Source organism: Mesoplodon densirostris, chromosome 8 (genome assembly GCF_025265405.1).
Source record: "Mesoplodon densirostris isolate mMesDen1 chromosome 8, mMesDen1 primary haplotype, whole genome shotgun sequence".
Classification (NCBI taxonomy): Eukaryota; Metazoa; Chordata; class Mammalia; order Artiodactyla; family Ziphiidae; genus Mesoplodon; species Mesoplodon densirostris.
Window position 1 is genome coordinate 696,570 of NC_082668.1, and position 20,891 is coordinate 717,460.

The 20,891-nt window shown below is 54.9% G+C and overlaps 2 protein-coding genes across 5 annotated transcripts in view; one reads left to right on the forward strand and one right to left on the reverse strand.

Moving 5' to 3' along the window:
* The window catches only part of HDLBP (high density lipoprotein binding protein), a 69,204-nt gene extending 68,661 nt beyond the window's left edge, over positions 1-543 (forward strand). For all 4 annotated transcript variants that reach the window (XM_060107281.1, XM_060107282.1, XM_060107280.1 and 1 more), the window contains one exon: positions 75-543. In XM_060107281.1, coding sequence (XP_059963264.1) covers positions 75-161 — 87 coding nt within the window. In that variant the 3' untranslated portion in view covers positions 162-543. The remainder of the gene's footprint in view (positions 1-74) is intronic.
* Positions 544-19,499: 18,956 nt separating this feature from the next.
* Positions 19,500-20,036, reverse strand: LOC132495411 (NADH dehydrogenase [ubiquinone] 1 alpha subcomplex subunit 5-like). Its single transcript, XM_060107257.1, has one exon. The coding sequence runs from the start codon at positions 20,034-20,036 to the stop codon at positions 19,677-19,679; it is 360 nt and encodes a 119-aa protein (XP_059963240.1). The 3' UTR covers positions 19,500-19,676.
* Between the last annotated feature and the right edge of the window lie 855 nt (positions 20,037-20,891).

Sequence of the window (20,891 nt, forward strand, 5' to 3'; positions counted from 1 at the left end):
CGGCGGCCATTCCAGAAGCTGCTGGGGGCAGGGGCGGCCTAGTTACTGAAGCCAAGCCCTCTCTTCCCCCACAGGCTCCTGATATGAGCAGCTCCGAGGAGTTTCCCAGCTTTGGGGCTCAGGTGGCCCCCAAGACCCTCCCGTGGGGCCCCAAACGATAATGATCAAAGAGCAGAACCCTCTCCAGCCTGCTGACCTGAACCCGCCACATGATGGTTTGTCTCAATCTGACCCAGCGGCTGGACCCTCCGTAAATTGTTGATGCTCCCCTTCCCCGAGGTCTCACAGCGAAGCCGGCGCCCCGCGCTGTGTGTGGCCCGGTCCCAGGCCTGGCGGCACCCAGCGTAGCACAGGACCTGCTCCCAGCCTTTGCTCTGGGCGGCTCTCCACTGTTGTGAACACTAAGGGGGTCACGGGACGGTGTCACCCAGCACGTCGGCGAGGCTCTGGCCTCCGCCAGGAGAGCACCACAGGTGCAGCCGAGTCTACTTCCTGTGTCATGACCTCAGGAAATAAATTTCCTTGACTTTATAAAAGCCAAAACGTTTGCCCTCTTCCTTTCCCACCTCCCTCTCTCTCTCGTGCCTGTCATCCAGATGCTCCTCTCTGTAGAATGCGCTCCGCCTTCTTCCAGCTGCCAAAAAGCCCACTTACCCAGACCACAGGGCAGGTCGGGAGGCCCGGTGTGCACCCTGGGCGCCTACAGACCCAAAGGAGACCCACGGTGGAGCCAGAGGGATCAGGAAGGCAGGAGGGAGATGCGGTTCTTGGAGGGCCCTGGCTTTCCCCGTGTCATGTCGGGGTCTCTGACCCGGACCACACGGGCACAGGCCCTGAGTCTGGTGAGCCTGGTGAGTGCGGGGCCTGAGGAACGCCAGGCGGAGAGGAGGGGGCTGGCCGGGGAGGTGGAGACCACCCACTCCTGCTCGGCGGAGGCCCCGCCCTTTGCACACTGGCTGACTTGTTTTTACACCACCTTCCGCTCCCTAGCACCCACCCCTCCCCAGATGCCCCCTGTTGAGTTGCCTCTTTCTACCTCAGAGCTGGTATGGGGTGTCCCGAGCTTTGGGGTGTGTTTGCTGCGGCCTTGGGGGCTGGAAGCCGAGTGCCCGGCTCAAGGCCGTGCTGTCCCTCACCTACTGGGTCAGTGGCCAGTGGGCCCGTCCAACAGGGAGCACACGGGCCACCCCCCCAGGTGGCCGCTGATGCATGCTCGAAGGGCAGGCCTCCTGGCCCTGGGGTAGAGAGAGGCTGTCGCTCGGCCGGGACCAGAGGCCCCGGTGCTGCTGGCGGCCTCTTTGTCAGGTGTGTGGTAGGTGAGCCCCGCGGCTGGACACCAGGCCTTGGCGGGTCAGGGTGCCCCGGCCCCAGCTGGCTTGGTCAAGGTCCACCCTGAAGAGGGAAAGGTGGGGCCCCGTCTCCACGGAGGCGACGGGCCACTCTGAGTTGTCTTGTCCCAGATGCTGGGCTTCCTAGAGCCCTGGGGACAGTCGTCTCTGCTCTGACCACCTTCTCCCCACCCCCAGAGTTTTTCTCTCAATTTATTAACTGGAGCTCGGCCCCCTTCTGACTCTTTGGTTCCTGAGTAGACCCCGAGTCTAACTGCCGTCGCCTCTGCAAGTCCCCACTAGCTCCGGCGGCCTTAAGTGTGTCCATTGAGAGGCGTGGCCACCTGGGAGAGGAAAGGAGGGGCGCTTGCTCCTGCTCGGTGGGCTGCGTGACCCCGAAGGACGTGGGGTTGATCGCAACAGGGAGACAGGAGGAAAGGCCCCGCCTCTGGGAGCCTCGCAGGGGGAGGGCCGGCCCCTCTTCTCCTCCTGCGTGACTTTCGGAGCCTTTCCCACTGGCCCCCCAGGAGTCTGCCCGCGCCTCCCCCTCCCTCTCTCTCTGTCTTTCCTACAGCATCCAGCCCTGCCCTCCCCAGAGGTAAATTTTTAATTCTCGCAACAGATTTTTGCACACGTGCATTTACTGCTAAACGTCATAGATGCAAACTCCCCTTTCCTAAACTGTGTTTGGGGTCTCGCTCATTCTGTTTTTGGTTGTTGTTAAAGGGGATGAGATGACTGTGCCCAGGCCTGTCCCCTGCGGCCTCCGATGCTGCGGGGAGAGCCTGGCGGGAATGGGCGCATGTGTCCTTCTCCTCTTTGTTGAATGTCTTCCATATCATATGTGTCCATGGCTACCATCCATCCCTTGGCCTTAACTTTAAAATCTGGAGATTATATGCAAACATGTGTAAAGGCTCATGAATATGGATGACACTGGAATTTTATAAATTCTAAAATAAAACCCGAAACCAGATACAGTGTGCTGGGACTCATTTTATCACGTCCCGCGTGTGCTCATTCTTTTTTTTTTAAATAGTGGAATTTTTTTTTTTAATTTATTTTTGGCTGTGTTGGGTCTTCGTTGCTGCGCGCGGGCTTTCTCTAGTTGCGGCGAGCAGGGGCTGCTCTTTGTTGTGGTGCGTGGGCTTCTCATTGCGGTGGCTTCTCTTAGCGGAGCACGGGCTCTAGGCACGCGGACTTCAGTAATTGTAGCTCGAGGGCTCTAGGTGCGTGGGCTTCAGTAGTTGTGGCGCACGGGCTCAGTAGTTGTGGCTCACAGGCTCAGTAAGTGTGGCGCACGGGCTTAGTTGCTCCGCGGCATGTGGGATCTTCCCAGACCAGGGCTTGAACCCGTGTCCCCTGCATTGGCAGGCAGATCCTTAACCACCGTGCCACCAGGGAAGCCCTTGTGCTCAGTCTTGTGAAACCAGAGGTGTCTTCAGCATGCTCTTGGGTGGTAACTGGACACCCACAGATATTTGGTGTAGTTCTCCCAGCTGGCATAGGGTTCTCAGCCCTGTGTTAACTGTTCCTGCAGGAGCCACAGCGCTGGGAGGCGTCATTGTTGGGGGTGGACAGTGACCCGGCACTTCCCACTCCTAAACGTGCACCCTGTGGGGGCACCAGCGGGCGCCAGGAGGTGTGGACGAAGTTGGAAGGCAGTGCTGTCCCCATCAGTTGGGCAGAAGGGCTCAGTGGCCGTCTTCATTCAGGGAGCTGACACAGCAGCTGGGGTGGGCTAGTTAGGCACAAAGCTGCGGGGAAGGCTTGTGGTTGTGCAGCCTGTGGAAAAGGTCGCACCTGTGGGTTCCATCGTTCCATCCCTCCAGTGGAGGCCACGGTGGTGGCTACTCCAGGTGGGAGGAGGAGGGTGGTTGGGAAGGTCCTTGTCAGGACCGCGTCCTGGTGACCAGGGCTGTGTCTTCATTCAAAAGCTGGTTACACTGGTGTGCTCACTTCATGAAAACCCGAGGTGTGACCTAGCATTTCTTATGTTTCCATAAATTTACTTTAAAATTTTAAAAGTTTGAAACAGCAACAACAACAACAAAGCAACCATCTGCAAGAGAACACGTATGGATTTGGTGACAAGGGCGTGGTGCATGCAGCCCCACCACCCACAAGCGGAAGGACGGCTCATTGTCTAAACAGTGGGTAGGCAAATGGCAGATTCAAAAAAAATGCCAGTGGCCACACCGCAGCCTCAGCCCCACTGGTCAAGAAATGCTCAGTGCTGCCCAAGGCCCAGAGCGGTGGGTTTTTAAATAAAGGTGTCAACCGGCAGTTCTGGGGAAAAGCTGGGTGGTGCATCAAAGCGCTTTAAAAACCACGTGTCCTTTTTGACACTGCTGTGCACTTTAAGGAGCGTCCCCTAAGGAAATCGAAGGTGGGCAGTGTCTCCGGGCGTTTATGCCGTGTGATTTCTAACCGCAGAGCAAGAGAACAGTAAGCAGACAGCGAAGTTGGGAGGTGCTGTGTCATCTGAGCTAGGAGAAGGTAAACACAGAAAGAGGTCGTGAAGCCAGTCAGTGGACGAAGTCGAACTGCAGGTACCGTTAAGCTCCCAGCTCTGAAAGTGACCACGTGCACCCAGACAGGCAGCCTTCCGGGACGAGGTGCACCGAGCAGCGCAGGACCGTTCTTTGCTCCAAGCACTTCACTGGTCAGGGGATAAAGTTCAATCTCCTTCCAAACCTTCCCCATATGGGTGCTTGCTGCCCGGAAAGAAGGGGTGCCCACTCCTCAGCGCACCGTCGGGGGGAGTCAGGTGGTGCCACAGGAGGAGAGGGAGGGGCGGCTCAGAGGCTGTGGACAGGCTGGAAGGGAAAGGGGCTCGAGATGCGAAGACAGACCTGCAGGCCTTGTGGGGACGGGGAACACAGGGGGACGCAGGGGACGGGGCGGGGGTGGTGGGCAGACTCCCAGCAGCTTTCGCAAGACACTGCGTGGACAGGGTGGGAAGGGGCGGGGCTGGTCTGGAGAGGGGACACTGCTGTCTGAGGGAGAGCACGTGCAGGGAGCACGGGAGAGAGGACAGAGGACAGAAGATGAGCCTTGCCAAAGGGCTGAGGGGGATGGAAGTGTGAATGGAGCAGCCCACGGTGGAAGCCACCTCCTGTGCCTGCGCGATGATGGGGCAGGGGGAGGGGCAGGGGCTGGAAGGACTGGAGCCGTCCTGCCCCCGGGGAGTGAGGAGAGAGCAGTGGTCCGTGGGGCTGGGCAGGAGCTGCCTGATACCCCCGGGCCCCCCCGGGCACGGCGTGCCCAGCGCTCCAGGTACCACGCTGCAGTTGGCTGGCCGTGGGCGCCACAGCAGGCCTGAGGGGCCAGGAGACGGGCGGTGGCCTCTGAGGGTGGTGAGCCTTTGACAGCTCCGCATCTCCCCCCTGCCCTCCAGGTGGGGCTGCTCTCAGGGCGACCCCTGTGCCTCTGGCTCCTGGCAGCCTAGGCTTGTGGGCCCAGATTCATCTCTGAGCCCGAGGGCTGGTCCTTCCGCCCTGTTTGTTCCACAAAGAACCTGTTTTCGGGAAAAGGCAGAGAAGGAGGAGCGGGACAGCAGCAGAGCACGGGGCGCTGGGGCGCTCACCTCGTTCTCGGCTAGCGCCTGCTTGGCCAGGTAGTACTCCCGCTTCACCTTGATCTCCACAGATCGGGGATGCCAGGTGCCAAGAGGTCGAGGACCCGGCCGATGGAGAACGCCACGTGCTGGGGGTGGGGCACCCCCACCCCGGGGCAAAACAAGGGCCCAGAGTGGCCTTCATGGGGCCGTATGTGGGCACCTGCTCCTCAGGTGTGGGTTGAGCTGGACAGCAAGCATCAGTGCACAAAAGGAAACTCCTGGAAGAGGCGGAGGCCACAGCGACGGAGACCACCCCCAGCCTCCGTGGGACACTCCACAGTGCCCAGGGCATTCTGATGTCCACACAGCTGGAGACAAAGGCCAGGCAGGGAAGGGATGCAGAGGCAAGGTGACACAGCAGTGAGCGCCCTTGGTCACGCCAACCCCTGCACACCTTGTGCTGGGATCAGGCAAAGTCCTGGAGGTGGGAAGTGGGGCCCACCATGCTGGCACCTCACACACGATGATGAAAGCCAGGTGGATGGCCAGAAGATTCCAGTAGGTCCGGGCATGATGTCCATCATCCCCCCGAAAGCCCGATACCTGCAGGAGACATGGGGCTCAGTGGGGAGCCGAGCTGAGGGTGCCAGATGCACTTCTCAGCTTCTCCTCCTCCTCACTGGCTGGGCTTACCACCGAGGGTGCTGGAAGCAGGGAATGTCCCCATGCAGGCTGCTCGGACAGTACCTTTAGCTGTAACTCTTGGGGTTTCAAAGGGGTGGAGGGGCTGCCTTGGCCCATTCCCCTACCAGACTGAACTGAGCCCCACAGTGGCAAATGCCTCATCATCCTGCAGATGTGACAACCAAGTACGTCTGTGCTTCAACAGGTGATGTCAACCTACTTACACCGTGAAAACATGCCATTATATGAGACCAGCTGTCCACCCTACCGGCACTGCCTGCCCGGCCAGCTCATTTACTATCCTGAGCACGACACTGGGCTTTGCTGGCTAGTTCAGATTGAATGGTCATCTTGCCGTCCTTTCACATCCTCCCGTATTTCTGTGTTATGGTAAGAAAGCATTACCAGGGCCAACTCTGTAGGAAAAGAAAAAAGCCAAGGGCTTCCCTGGTGGCGCAGTGGTTGAGAGTCCGCCTGCTGATGCAGGGGACACGGGTTCGTGCCCCGGTCCGGGAAGATCCCACATGCCACAGAGCGGCTGGGCCCGTGAGCCATGGCCGCTGAGCCTGCACGTCCGGAGCCTGTGCTCCGCAACGGGAGAGACCACAACAGTGAGAGGCCCGCGTATCGCAAAAAAAAAAAAAAAAAGCCAAAAATCTTGAAAATAAAAATTCCCCAAAGAATGGGCTATACTTTAAGTGGCTAAACGAGACACGACAGAAGGGACACACCGTGGGAGCTGGAAGACAATTACGCAGTGCTGAGACCCAGAAAGACAGACAAATAGGAGAGAGTGCTCAAGACACATGGGGGAATGGAGATGCTCAAACAGCAGAGAAGGTAAGGGAGCGTGGAGAAGTACTGCCTGAAGGAATAGAATACAGTTGTTCCAGAACTAAAGAAAGGCATCACTCTAGATCAGTAGTACCTGCTGAGTCTCAGTGAGAAATAAACCCTACCATGATAGGTACCTGTTAGTGACACAAATCAAGGAAAATGAAAAAATCTTAAATGCAACGAATGCTTCTAACAAGAAAAGCCAGTGCACGAAAGAGAAATATTTAGAAAGAGCTGAGGGAAAATAACTCTTAACCTAGAATTTTATACCTGCCATTTGAAGGACAAAATGAACATACTTAAGAGTTCACCAGCCACACCGTTCCTAAAAGTGTCTATTAAAGGATAAACTTCAGGGAGAAGAAAAACGAACTCAGAGGAAAGACAATGCATAAGAAAACACTGTAGCCACAGAAGTTAATGAAATACACCAGAGTTGTGATTAACAAATGCCTAAAAGTGTTTTGTCTTCTTCTAGTAGTAAAATTAAAATCTGAACAATAAAGCTTAGAAGCCTGACCTAATGGGTATATGTAGAACCTTGCTCTAAAATTAATAAAGATTCTGTTTAGGTTCACTTGAAACGTATGCAAAACTCCATTGTGACCAGCAGATCCTAAAGGAAGACTCAACAAATGTGAGGTTTACATCATGTCAACTCTTCAGGCTCTCTGACCTCCATGCAGTTAAACCACAAATGATTTCTTAAAAGTAGCAAAAACAAAACTCTGTGTGTTTGGGAAATACTTTCCTAAGTGATTCATGGATAAATAGGTAAATCACAATTGAAGTGATGAAATATTTATAAGTGAAGGATAGAATTATTATCAACACTAGTGGAATGAAGCTTTTAAAAAGTGTTCAGGGGCTTCCCTGGTGGTGCAGTGGTTAAGAATCCGCCTGCCAATGCAGGGGACACGGGTTCGAGCCCTGGTTTGGGAAGATCCCACATGCCATGGAGCAACTAAGCCCGGGTGCCACAACTCCTGAGCCTGCACTCTGGGGCCCGCGAGCCACAACTACTGAAGCCCGCACGCCTAGAGCCTGTGCTCCGCAACAAGAGAAGCCACCGCAATGAGAAGCCCGTGCACTGCAACGAAGAGTAGCCCCCACTCGCCACAACTAGAGAAAGCCCGCGCACAGCAACAAAGACCCAAAGCAGCCAAAAATAAATAAAATAAATTTATAAAAAGTATGTTCAAATAAATTTATAGACACAATTTGTTTATTAAAACCCAATAAGTCTGAAATGAGTTAAGGTTTCAACTCCAGAAAATTGATTTTCAAGAGGAAATACACGTACTACATCTGGAAAGAAAATGGGGCCGTAACTACAAAACGAGGTCTTAATATAAGTTCATGTCGTTACATTCTAAAGCTTAACTGAAACAGTTTTCCGTAAAACCAAATACTAAATACCAAAATTGACTGAAGAAGAACTAGAAAAAGAAAAGAAGCTTGTACCCATGGAAGGAATGGGGTTGGTGATCACGATCCCTCCCGCAGGGCAGCAACTGGGCCGGCGAGGCTCTGGAGGAGGGAAGGAGGCGGGAAGCGAGGGGCGCGAGGCCCTCCCAGCCTGGCCCCTCGGGGTGGGAGCCCCGGGAGCCCCGCCCCACCCCCGGCACCGCCTCACCTGCACGTGCGGTTGTGCGCGGCGGCAAAGGCGGGCGGGGCGCGCGCCAGCGTGAACTTGACGAAGCCGCGCAGGTTGCGGGCGCGGCCCCACCGGTAGTAGGCGCGCGGCAGGAAGTCGGACGAAAAGGCCAGTAGGATGGCCTGGGCGACCGGCGGGGCCGCGCGTCCCGCCCCGCCCGGCCCCGCTCTCCCCCGCGGACACCCCCCAACCCCGGGCGGGCCCCGCGCGCTCACGTTGCTGATGACCGCCAGGCGGGTGATGCCCGCCAGGATGTGGAACCAGATGCCGATGCCCTGCGCGCGCTCGGCCACGGGGCGCCGGCGCTCGCGGACGAACTTGCGCACGTCTAGGCGGATCTCCACCCGGTTGTTGAAAAGGGCGAAGAGCGGCGCGAGGAGACAGGCGGCCACGAAGACGGTGATGAAGCCGGACTGCAGCACTGCGGGGGTCGGGGGTCGCCGCCAGGCCCTCCGGTAGCCACGGCCCGTGAACCCTGACCCCTGCCCTCCCGGTTGCAGCTGGTGGTAAGGGCCACGCGTGCCTGCGACCGATGGCCGACGCTGCCCACCGTAAACCCTTCACCTGCGCCCTTCAGGGGAAGCCCCTGCCTGTGCACAGCAGCCCCGGCCTCTGGCCTTTCCTGCTCCTCCTGCTGTTACTCGTCCCGCAGGCTCGGCTGCAGGGCTCCTTCCCTCAGGAAGCCTCCCCAGACTGCCGTCACAGAGTTGGATGCATCTCTGGCTGGTCATGGGCCACCCATGCTCCCTGAGGTCAGGGACTCAACAGTCCTCCCCACTGCTTGGCTCCCGCTGTGGACTCGTGGCAGGAGTGGCAGTAGAGCCTGCTTCTGAGGTTGGGGCCGACTCTAGGAAGGGGCTCCTTGAAGGGGGTTCCCGGCTCTTAGGGGAAGCCCCTAAGGAGAGCCTGGGGTCCCGTTGCCTTTTGTCCAGTGGGGTAGAGACACCAGGTCACCCGGCTCACGTTCTCGGGAAACACCATGTCTCTCCCTCGTGCGCCTTCTCCTTTTTACCCACAGAATGATGCCACCCACTACTGTCACCCCTTTTGCTTTGGCTGCCGGGGAGCTCAGAGCAAAGTGTTGGCTCAGACGCAGCCCTTCAGATGGTGCCGTGATTCTCTCCCCTGTTATCAAAGAGAAGGGCCTGGCTGCAGGGACCGGTGCCCGCATTAGATGTGGACTCTGGCCTCAAAACCTTCAGTCACCTCATGCAGGGAATGAGCCCCAGGCATAGGCCTCCACCTGGCAAGGGCACTGGAGGGTCCAGCAAAGAGTGCGGGCCTTGAGAAAATGTCTGGAGAAAATCAACTCCCCAGAGGTGTCACCTTACCTCTCAGGGGGCCTTTGCCCTCACCCCCAGGGCCGGCTCTCCTGAGTACCCCACTTCTCATTTCCTACAGGGGGCTCTGGCCCAGGCTTTCCAGGGCGGGGGGAGATGAAGGCCACTCCAAGAGGGCCCCGTCCACTGCGCCAGGTCCTCTCCCAAACCCCAGTGCCCAGGGTGCTGCCACTGCTGCTCTCAGCCAGGCTTTCCTGGGTGCCCCCCACTCTGGCCGCCACAAGTCCTGATCTTTGCGGGCCTGGCTGCATCAGGGACCCCTACATCATGTTTCAAGGCAGACGTAGACAGGAATGCTGAGGCTGGAAGCCCCCTCAGTAGTGCGGCTGCCCCTCCCCGCGCACGGTGGCTGCGGCCACCGCCATGGCTCCTCCCCGTCTCAAGGCGCCCGTCAAAGGGGCCCTGGAAGGGCAGAAGCCCGTAGTCTGCCTGCCTCCCAGGGCACCTGGCCCGCCTGCCTTCCTCTCCTTGGAGCAGAGCCAGGACCTCTGCCACCAGCCCCATAGCTCCCTGGAGACAGAAACCCCTAGGACGATGGCCCTGTCCTCCCAAGCCAGGTCCTGGTCGCTCTGCAAGCAAAGGGCAGCAGGGGGAGGAGGGTCTGGGGCCACAGGGTGGGCAGTGCGAGGGTGAGGCCTTCTGCACCTGCGGCAGCAGGGGTGGGGGCGAGGGCGTGCCAAGCTCCCCTGCAGAGCCCTCAGGCAAGTCAGCATCACTCATAGGAGATCTAGGGGCATTGATTCCTCCGGGGAGCTGTGTCAGGGCTGGGAGGGAGCGGATGAGGACAGTGGGGCACGTGTGTGTGCGTGTGTGTCGCTCACTAGCCCAGCTACACCTGCCTGTTGTAATCTTGAATTCAGCTTCCCGGCACCACCTGCCCTGAGAGTCAGGGCCACGCCCACAGAGGGCACGTGGATTGGCCAAGGTCTGACAGCCACAGTTTCGGGTGCCCGGGGGAGTTGCCAGGGAGCGGCCATCCCAGGGAGATGGGGTGTGTGGGGATGCTGGAGGGCTTCCAGGTTGGGTCCAGCCTTGGGCCGGATAAGAGGCCATGCCTGGACAGGCCATTGCAAGGGCTCTGGCATGGGAGGGGCCCCAGTGGCGCCAGTGGGTGGCACTGGGGAGGTGGGACCCCAGTGTCCCCGTTAAGAACGCCCCGGCCCAGCCACAGTGGGCTGCAGACAGGATGGACTGGCATGGATGGGGCAGGGCCCAGGAACCCAGGCCTCCTCCCCTCCAAAGCTGGCCCCTGGGCAAGAGAACTCAATAAGCACCTGCCGCAACTACATGGGGTGGAGGTGTCAGAGAGCCTGTGGGGCAGGTGGCTGGGGCCGACCCTCCCCCTACACAGCACCGGAGTCACTGGGGTCCAGGAGGGGCCGGACCTGCCTTCCCCCCAACCTCTTCTCCCGGAGAGCTGGACTGGGGGCTGCGGCCCCAGACACTTCCGGGTCCCACAGTCCCTGGATGCTTCCCAGGGACGGGTTGGGGTGGGTGACTTGCAGGACAAGAATCTCCTGCACGTTGTAGATGATCTGCTTGCCCACCATGATGACCAGGAGCTCCTGTGCCAACTCAGTGAGGCAGCCTCCGGCCACACACTGCACCATCAGGGCTCCAGATTAGCTTGTGGGAGGGACCAGCCTCACAGCTGCCTATCCTTCTCTGTGCCTCGAAGGTGGCCCCTGCCTTGCCCTCATCTCCCTTTCAGACATGCCAGGGGCACCTTGAGGACTGCAGAGACCCTCCTTCCTTCCCTCCCCCTTCCTGACCTCATTCAAGCCCCCGCAGTCTTCCCCAGGTCCCGCGGACGGACTGTCACGGGAATACCAGAAGCACGGCTGTACGGCAACCCTGGGCTCTTTTGGGAACCCACATGGGGTTGACCCTAGCCTGTGGCTCCAGGGAGGGCCCAGATGCAGGCAGGCCTCACCAATCAGTGACCTGATCAAGCCAGTGAGAGGGGGGCCTGGGGCTTTTATGGGGAGCTTGTGGGACAGCATGCCTTGCACTGGCTACTAAGCTAGAGGGTGTCGTCCTGTGCTCTTGGGATGTCAGCCCACACTGCAGCATGTCTTACCTACCAGGTGAGGAGAGCCTGCCTGAGGATATAGCCAATGCTTGGGAAAGCAGTGCAACATTGTTTAAACACCTGGATCCAGCCATACCTGAGTTCACAGAGTCCTGTATTTTCAACAGAGGAGCCAGTGAAACTCCATTTTTTGTTGAAACCATTTTGAGTTGGGAACTTTTCCCACTGATAAGTGATAACAAAGCTGCCTAACTGCTGTGTGTCATGTGCAGTCATGCCCCGACTTGTGGTCCCATCTGCCCTGTCCCTGGAAAGCCCCTCCCCCTCATGCGAAAATAGAGAGTGTCCCTTGGGGGGCAGCCACTTTGCAGGCAGCTGTCGGGTTGGGTCACAGCCCAGACCCATGGGAAGTTGCTGTTCTCCCTCCATCAGGGAGAAGAGGGTCTTTCAGGTGAGGTGCTCCACAGGAGCTGTTGGACTCCCACCCGGGTCCCCTTGGCCCAGCCTAGAGGCCACCTGTGGACTGTTCAAGACACCCACTCATGCTGCTTCGGGGCGTGCTTGGCCCTCAGCCAGTAAGGAACCACAGGCACATTTTGAGGGATTTTCTACAATGTCTCAAGAGGGCGTGGGGCAGGGTTGAGCTCACAAGCCCACAGTGGTGACCCCCCTCTCAAGTACTCCTGGGTGCACCTCCTTCTGCACAGCCCCTGCCCCTTGCATGCTTCCCAGGGTGACACCCACACCCATTACTTGAATCCGGGTCTTTGCCTGGGCGTCCGCTCTGGGGGAACCCACTCTACAGTGATTCTTCATCCTGCACAAAACCAGCTTCCACTTTCTGGAAAAACAGGTTCACCCTGGCTCTCAAAGCTGCTGGGCCATGCAGGTGAGCCTGCTTGTGCTTGGGAGGTGGGGCGAGGGGCGCCTTGGGAAGAAGCCCCGTGAGGGTCGCCAGCCTCTGCACCCCCAATGTGCCAGCCGAGCTCGTGGCCGCGACAGCGGCTCACGGTCCATCCCTGTGACTGGCGCTCGGCTCAGGTGTGAATCGGGTGCCAACGGGGACACGCGGATTCTGAGTGTTCCGTGGACGGCTGTCCCGAGTGGGGTCTGGGAAGGGGCAGAGCGGTGCGCAGGGGTTGGCGGGGCGGGGGCAGAGGAGCGGCTGACGGAAGGCGAAGGGAGCACCACACGGCGGCGTCCTCGCGCGCTCACCTCCTCGCTGCGGACCCCAGGCGAGGTGTGGTAGTTGCCCGGGTAGCCCACGAACCTAGGGGAGAACCATGCCTCTGCTCCCGCGGCTGCCTGCAGCCCACCGGGCGGAAGCACGAGGGGCACCGCGAGCCGGACCCCTGCGCCGCCCCCGCCTTCCCCGAGTGTCTGGAGCCCACAGTGGGCGGGGTGAGGGCGAGACCGACGGCCGGGGCCGTGTGTGGCGGGGCGGGGCCGAGAGCGATGTGGGTGTGGCCGGCTGGGGGCGGGGCCTAGGGTTAAGGCGTGGGGCGGGGCCAGATGGGCGTTGTCTGTGTGGGCGTGGTATGGGCGTGGCCGGCAGGGTGCTGCCAGTGCCGCGCGCTGACCTGCCCTTGAAGAAGGCGATGTAGATGGGGGCGGAGTAGGAGTTGACGAACTGGAAGATGAACACCTTAAGGGTGAAGGCGTCCTCGAACTTGTTCTGGGTCCGGTGCGTCTCTGCGGCACAGCGAGCGCCTGTCGTCAGCACCTCACCGGCGCAGGGAGTGAGGAAAGGGCCGCGTCGCCCGGGTCTTTTAAAGAAATTCATTCAAGAAGGGGGCCAAGTGTGGCGTTACTGAATTTCTAACTGCAAAACCATCTAAAAGCGTTATGTTGGCAAAAGAAGAGCTGGGGCAAGTGACAATAAAAAGTAACATGATGCGGCCCGGGAAAGCGGACTGGGGCACAGGTCTGGGGGGCTGGGCGGAGAGGGTGCCCAGCAAGCAGGGGCTGAGGTGGAGGTGGGAGCATAAACGGTTAATTGGAAGAAACTCCTGAGGCCGGAGGGGACACACAGCCCCACGGTTGCAGGAACGTTACCGGTGGCTCCCCCAGGGCCCTGTCCCTGGACCCCCACCTGGAGCCTCTCCCCGGGCCGCCTGCCCACCCCACATTCTCTCCGCGGCACTCTGGGCCCACACCAGCCTCCCTCGCTGTGCGCTGACCTCTGTCCCTCTCCTAGACCAGGACTGCAACTTGTGCAATTTGTGGAACGGATGGATTTGTCCTTAGGAAATGGAAGGGGGTCAGAGAAAGGGGGGAGAGGCAGGCAGAGATGGGCAAGGATTCCTGCTGATGTGGGGCGAGGCCTGGGGTGCCCCCCTCTGCCCCCACCGAGGCCCTGCTCACTGCCATTTAAGGGACCTTGGGGGGAGGATGCGGCACGTCCCACCCGTGCCTCATTCAGATATGACAAAAGTCATGTTCTGATTCGGTCCAGCAGGGCTGGGTCCCTGGTCAGCACCCAGCCGGCCTCGGCACTCACCCCCTTTCGTCAGGACGTGGGCCAGGGCCATGTAGACCCACCAGGTTGTAAGAACTGACAACACCGAGTGTTGAGAGGAGTTCCTGCTGTCGGCGGTGCAACGTGCCTGGGGACCGGTATGGCCCTGCACCCCGCCAGCGACCCCACCCTTAGGAGACAGCCCCGTGAGGGCACAGCACAGGTGCACACGAGAGCGTGTACAGCAGCCGATCTTCATAATCACCCCAAACTGGGAAGAAGTCAAATGTCTGTCCACAGAAGGACAGAGAGGAAGATAGTGGCTTCTCCACAGCAAGGACAGTGGCCAAGTGGCAGCTGCACCAGCGACGCAGGCGGGCCTCACGAACACTATGTCAGGAGGAGTGACACTGAGACCTTCCATCAAGTTCAAACAGACAAAACCAAGCTGTGTTGTTTGGTGACATGAAATGGGGGCAAAAATGATTAAAAAAAAAAAAAAAACTAAACACACAAGAATGTGATTAACATAAAATTCAGGATTGGTGACTCTGATGGCAGAGCCTGTCCTGGGGAACAGAGGAAGCTGGGAGGAAAGGAGCGGGTAGGATGCAGGAGAGCGAGGGGATCTAAGTGACACCAACTGTTAAAACCGACATACTGCATGTGAAAGGACTTCTTCAGCTGTTAAATTCTATAAAAACACAGTTATGATTACAAATGTCACCCCTAGACAAAAGCTTTAACGTTGGGGGTGGGACAGATGAACCAAAGGTGGCTTCTGAGTTTTCAGGTGGCCTGAGGGCTTTGGCCTCCTGCGATGGGTGGATATTATACTGGCCTGTGGTTAATGGTTCCATGGGGTGCTCACTGAAGGGTGAGGCCCCCAGCAGGGCTTTGGGGCTTGATTTGTTCCAAGCCTCAGGACACCATGCCCTCAGGTCTTGTGGGGCAAGGTCACTGAACGAACGCGGAGCCTGGGGCTCCCCAGCTACCCGACGTACCTGGCCCACAGGTACGGGATGCCCAGGCTGCCGGTGGGCAGTAGGATCTGGGCACCGGCCGCTCGGCCTGCTCCTCTGTGTCTCCTTCCCAGGCCCTCCCTGGTCCTTGCTGGGGTGTGAGGGCTCAGAAGAGCTTCCGGGACAGCCCTACATTGGACCACGGGGGAAACTGAGCCCTGGAGAGGGGCTGGTGTCTGCCCTCTGGCTCCTCTGTGGCCCCCATCCCTGCAGAGTGAGCCCCAAACTCCTCAGGAGTCTATGTGGGTCTTGAAGGACTCTGAGTGTGAATCACATCAGCCTTAGCTCCCTGCCATAGAGACTGTAAAAGCTGGACAAAGCACAGGAAGCAGTGGATGCCGGGCTAAGGCCCTCGAGAGAAGGGAAGCTTTCACTTCATCACTCTCCCTAATGGCATTTTCCAAGCTGCAGGGCAGGGCCACAGAGCCCAGCGGGAGCAGAGGCCCTGCCGGGTGAGGCGCGGGCGTCAGAATCGGGGGCCGCTAAGGGGCCTTGGGCTTGAGGGGTGCTGTGTGGAGAGGACGGAGCCACAGGTCGGTGAGGAGATCCGGGGGTCCTTGGAGCTGCTGACTCGTTCACGCCCAGAGGCGGCTGCCGCAGGCTCATGGCTCACAGAGACTCAGGGAGCACCGTGCTGGAGCTCCAGCCACACAGGGAGGAGGGAGACTGTCGGCCACTCTGGCTTTCCAGCTGAGCCTCCTGGGCGATACCACAGGGGTGAGGACTGCATCTTCGGGATGAGCGCAGAACTGAAGCGGCCTGAGCTGACACCTGACACCAAGCTCAGGCCCATCAAGGTGACCTGCCAGTAATTGGACCACCTGCCAGAACAAAGCTCAACACTGTACAGGAAGGTGACAGAGTCAACAGAGACCCAGAGGTGAACCACACAGTGGAGCTAGCAAAAAAGGCGTAAAATAATGACAGTTATTAAGTTAAAAGAGAAAAAAAGGGTAAAGAATGGACAAAATGGTCCAATTAACAACTGGAATATTTTGAGAGAGAATTAGAATCTATGAAAAGGAATCAAATGAACGTTCTAAAATAGCAAAGCAGAGACTTCCCTGGCGGTCCAGTGGTTAAGACTCCAAGCTTCCACTGCAGGGGGTGTTAGTTAGTTCGATCCTTGGTTGGGGAACTGATAAGTTCCCTCATGCTGCGTGGTGCAGCCAAAAATAATAAATAAAATAAAATAGCAAAACACAGCATATGAAATTAAGAACTCATTGGACGTGTTTAATAGTAGACTAGACTCAACAGAAGACAGGATTGCTGAACTTAAGGACAGACCAGTAGAAAAAATGAAGTTCAGAGCAAAAAGAATGGCAAGAACAGAACAGGGTACAAGAAGGATAGGGTCATGGTCAAAGCCCCAACAGACTGTAATCTGAGAACCAGGAGAGAGTAGGAAAGAAGCAATCTTTGAACAAGAATGTTCAAGAATTTCCAAATCTGATGGAATAAATCAGTTCAAAGATTCAAAAAGCTCAGTGAGCTCCAAACAGGATTAAAAAACTAGGAAAATCATTGTACAGCATACCTTTGCTGTATTAAAGATAAAGAGAAATCTTAAAAGCAGCAAGAAAGAAAACCATATTTTTTTCAGGGGAAAAATAATAAAACAGGCACATGATTTCTCAACTGAAACAACGGAGGCCAAAAGACAATGGAATGGCATCTTTAAAGGGTAGGGGAAAATACTGCAAACTAAAATTCTTTATCCAGTAGAAATGTTCTTCAGAAATGAAGGTTAAGTGAAGATATTCTCAATCAAAATCTGACAGATTTAGTCCCAGACACATGCTCTACAGGAAATACTAAAGGGAATTCTTCAGGCTGAAGGGAATACCCTCAGGTAGAAGTGCAGATATGCAAGAACGAATGAACAGACCAAGAGGATAAATAAACAGGTAAATGTAAAAGTAAAACTCTCTCTATTTACAGATGGCGTGACCTCGTGTATAGAAAATCCCGAAGAAGTCACTACAAACACTATTAGAACTAATAACAGGTTTGGCAAGTTTGCAGGATACAAAATTAACATACAAAACAACTGTATTTCTATACACTAGCGATAAGCAAGCTGAAGATAAAACAAAGAGAAAACAATTCCATTTATAACAGCCCCCCCCAAAAAAAACCTGAACAAATTTAACAACAAAAAAAAAGTGTAAGGGGCCTCCCTGGTGGCGCAAGTGGTTGAGAGTCCGCCTGCCGGTGCAGGGGATACGGGTTCGTGCCCCGGTCTGGGAGGATCCCATATGCCGCGGAGCAGCTGGGCCCGTGAGCCATGGCCGCTGAGCCTGCGCGTCCGGAGCCTGTGCTCCGCAACGGGGGAGGCCACAACAGTGAGAGGCCCGCATACCGCAAAAAAAAAAAAAAAAAAAAAAGTGTAAGATGTATACACTGAAAAGTACCAAATATTGTTGAAATAAGTTGAAGAAGCACTAACTAGATAAATGCAAAAATATCCCATATGCATGAATGAGAGGACTTAACATCGTGAAGACAGCAATACTCCCCAGATTGATCTACAGATTCAACACAGTCCCTGTCAAAATCTTAGCTGGCTTTTTTTTTTTTTTGCAGAAATTGACAAGTTTAAAATTCATATGGGAACACATGAGACCCAGAATAGCCAAAACAATGTAGAAAAAGGAGAACAAAATTTTAGGACTCACAATTTTTGATTTCAATACTCACTACAAAGACAGGATAATCAAGAGAGAGTGGCACCAGCATAAGGATAGACATATAGACCAACGGAATATATCTGAGATTTCGGAAATAAACCGATATATTTTATTATCATTTTTTAAAACAAAGAGGCCAAAAATTCAATGGGAAAAGAATAGCGACTTCAACAACTGATGCTGGGACAAGTGAATTTTCACAAGCAAAAGAATGAATCTGGACCCCTACTTCACACCATATACAAAAATTAACTCAAAGTGGAGTTAAGATGGTAAATTAATAAAATATCTATACCCCAATTTAAAAAAAAGAATGGGATGTGTTTATAGGTACTGATGTGAAAAGCTTTCTAAAATTTTGTGAAGAACAAAAAACAATAGCAGAAATCTATCTACTTTTAAAACATCTACATAAGTGTGTGTATGTGTAAAAAAAAAAAAAGATAATAAGTTAAAGATCACAGACCTAAGGGTTTTTTTTGTTTTCTTCTCGGTTTTTTTTTTTTTTTTTGGCCATACTACGCAGCTTGTGGGATCTCAGTTCCCCGAACAGGGATTGAACCCAGGCCCTTGGAAGTGAGAGCGCAGCGTCCTAACCGCTAGACCACCAGGGAATTCCCCAGACCTAAGTATAAGGACTAAAATGATAAAACTTTTCAGGAAAAAAACATAGTTGTAAGTCTTAATGACCTGGTTTAGGCAATGATTTCTTAGATACGACACCAAAAGCAAGGCAATAAAAGAGAAGATTGGTAAGATGGTCTTCATCAAAATTAAAGACCTATCTGCTTCAAAGCACATCATCAAGAAAATGAAAAAGGCAACCCATAGACTGGGAGAAAAAATACGTATGCACATCATATATCTGATAAGGGACTTGTATCCAGAACATAAGAGAACTTATACAATTCAATGATAAAAAGACAAACAACCCATTTTTTTAAAAAAACGAATTTATTTATTTATATATATATATATATATATATATATTTATTTATTTATTTATGGCTGTGCTGGGTCTTCGTTGCTGCACGCGGGCTTTCTCTAGGTGCAGCGAGCAGGCGCTACTCTTTGTTGCGGTGCGTGGGCTTCTCACTGCAGTGGCTTCTCCTGTTGTGGAGCACAGGCTCTAGGCGCATGGGCTTCAGTAGTTGTGGCACGTGGGCTCAGTAGTTGTGGCTTGCGGGCTCTGGAGCGCAGGCTCAGTAGTTGTGGCGCACGGGCTTAGTTGCTCCGCGGCATGTGGGATCTTCCCGGAGCAGGGCTCGAACCCGTGTCTCTTGCATTGGCAGGCAGATTCCTAACCACTGCACCACCAGGGAAGTCCCACAACCCAATTTTTAAATGGGCAAAGATTTTGAATAGACATTTCTCTAAAGAAGATATACAGATTGGCAATAAGCCTATGAAAACATGCTCAGTATCATCAGTCATTAGGGGATTACAAATCAAAACCACAGTGAGATGCCACCCAACAGCCACTAGGACAACTGTAATACCAAGACAGACGATAAGAAGTGTTGGATAGAATGTGGAGAAATTGGAACCTCATTCATTGCTGGTGGTTTGTAAAATGGGGGTCACTTTGGAAAACAGTTTGACGGTTCCTCAAAATGTTAACATTGAGTTACCATATGACCTGGAAATTCCACTCAGTGGTATACGCCCCCGCACCCCCAATGGACACTTACATTAACACAACATCTTGTACGTGATCTCATTGCTGCATTAATCACAATAACCCCCAACATGGAAACAACACAAATGTTTGTCATCACTTCTTTTGGGTATAAACTTAGAAGTGGGATTGCCGGATCATACGGTAATTCTTTTTTTTTTTCTGTTTTAAAAAATACTTTTGAAATAATTGAATGAATGCTCTACAAATCAAAAACCAATTCACAAGTCCCTATTACATAATCAGCGATTTTATCAAGTCTCCTATATATGTTCTTTATCAGTTTTCTTGATTATAAGATGTCAATAATATGGAAATATTTTTAACATAACAGAATATTTAATTACATCAGTTTCCCATAAACGCACAAGTCATTTAATGATGTTTATATTGGCCATTTCCATTGGTTGGCAAGAGGCTCTTCCACTAAAGCCTCCCATGGTTTCCACTGCACCATTTTTCTTGCCAGACTTAGTTCATTTTCAGCCTGAAGAATCACCTCTTCTACTTGGCCTCCGTGAAGTTGCTCTTCTAATTTTTTAACATCTGGTTCTGCTTTAACCATACTCAACTTCTCAGTTGTAATCTGTTCTGTATACTTTCTGTATGCTGCATTTTTAGGGATTTGTCCAAGAACATCAAGAATCTTTGCATACAATATTTTTAGCCTCTCGTGTGGACTCTCACATACAGCCAATCCCACAAGGGCAGTGGTCTTCTTCAGCAAGCTCGCCACGACAGCCATATGGTAATCCTGTGTTTAATTTTTTGAGGAACCGCCATACTGTTCTCCACCGCAGCCACATTTCACCTTCCCGGCGACAGTGCACGAGGGTTCCAGTCTCTCCGCGTCCTCCCCGGCATTTGTTTTCTGTTTTTTTGTTGTCGTTTAACCATCCTAACGGGTGCGAGGTTAGGGCATCTCCTTTTAGCATGGGTCTTTCCAGTGCTGCGTGGAGAGCAGGGTTGGCAGGTGGGCACTGGTGCAGAACTCTGGGGAGATTACGGTGGCTCGGGGCAGACAGGAGCCACGGGGTGGGGAGTGAGGAGAAGTGGATCCGATCCACTTTGAAGGTAGAGAAAGTGTGGGGCGCAAGAGAGCAGAGTGAGGTGTCTTGGAGTTGGTCCCGAGGCCAGAGCAGGAGGGAGACGGCCGCCCGCTCTGCCCCCGAGCCCTCTCCAGCTCCCCCCATCAGTAGGGACTCCCTTCCTGCTGTGTGCTGTTCACCCCACCCTCCAGCACAGCGGCTGGCACCACAGCTGGCTCTGGAGATGGTGCTGGGTGAGGGAGGGGAGGCCTGGTTCCTGAGGACGGTGGCCTGGGCCCCGTCATCGCGCTGCCCCATCTGTGTCCCCAGCCCCAGTACCAACATAGGCACGGCTGGCAGATGCTGGGAGGGGCTCTCCGATCCAGGGCTTGGTGGGGCTTCCCACCCTGTCGGTGGCTGCCTGGCGTCCAGCTGGCTGGAAGGAAGGGGGAGGAACGGCAGCATCTGACCACGTGGCCAGAGGGGCTCGTGGCACAGGTGCATCCGGGGTTGAGGCCAGCCCCAGGCCTCTCCAGCCTCTCCGAGAGCTTCCACGGGCCACTGAGCACCTG

What these genes read in the sequence shown, in the direction of transcription:
- LOC132495411 (XM_060107257.1), bottom strand. Translation starts at nt 20,036, where the DNA reads ATGGCTGTCGTGGCGAGCTTGCTGAAGAAGACCACTGCCCTTGTGGGA.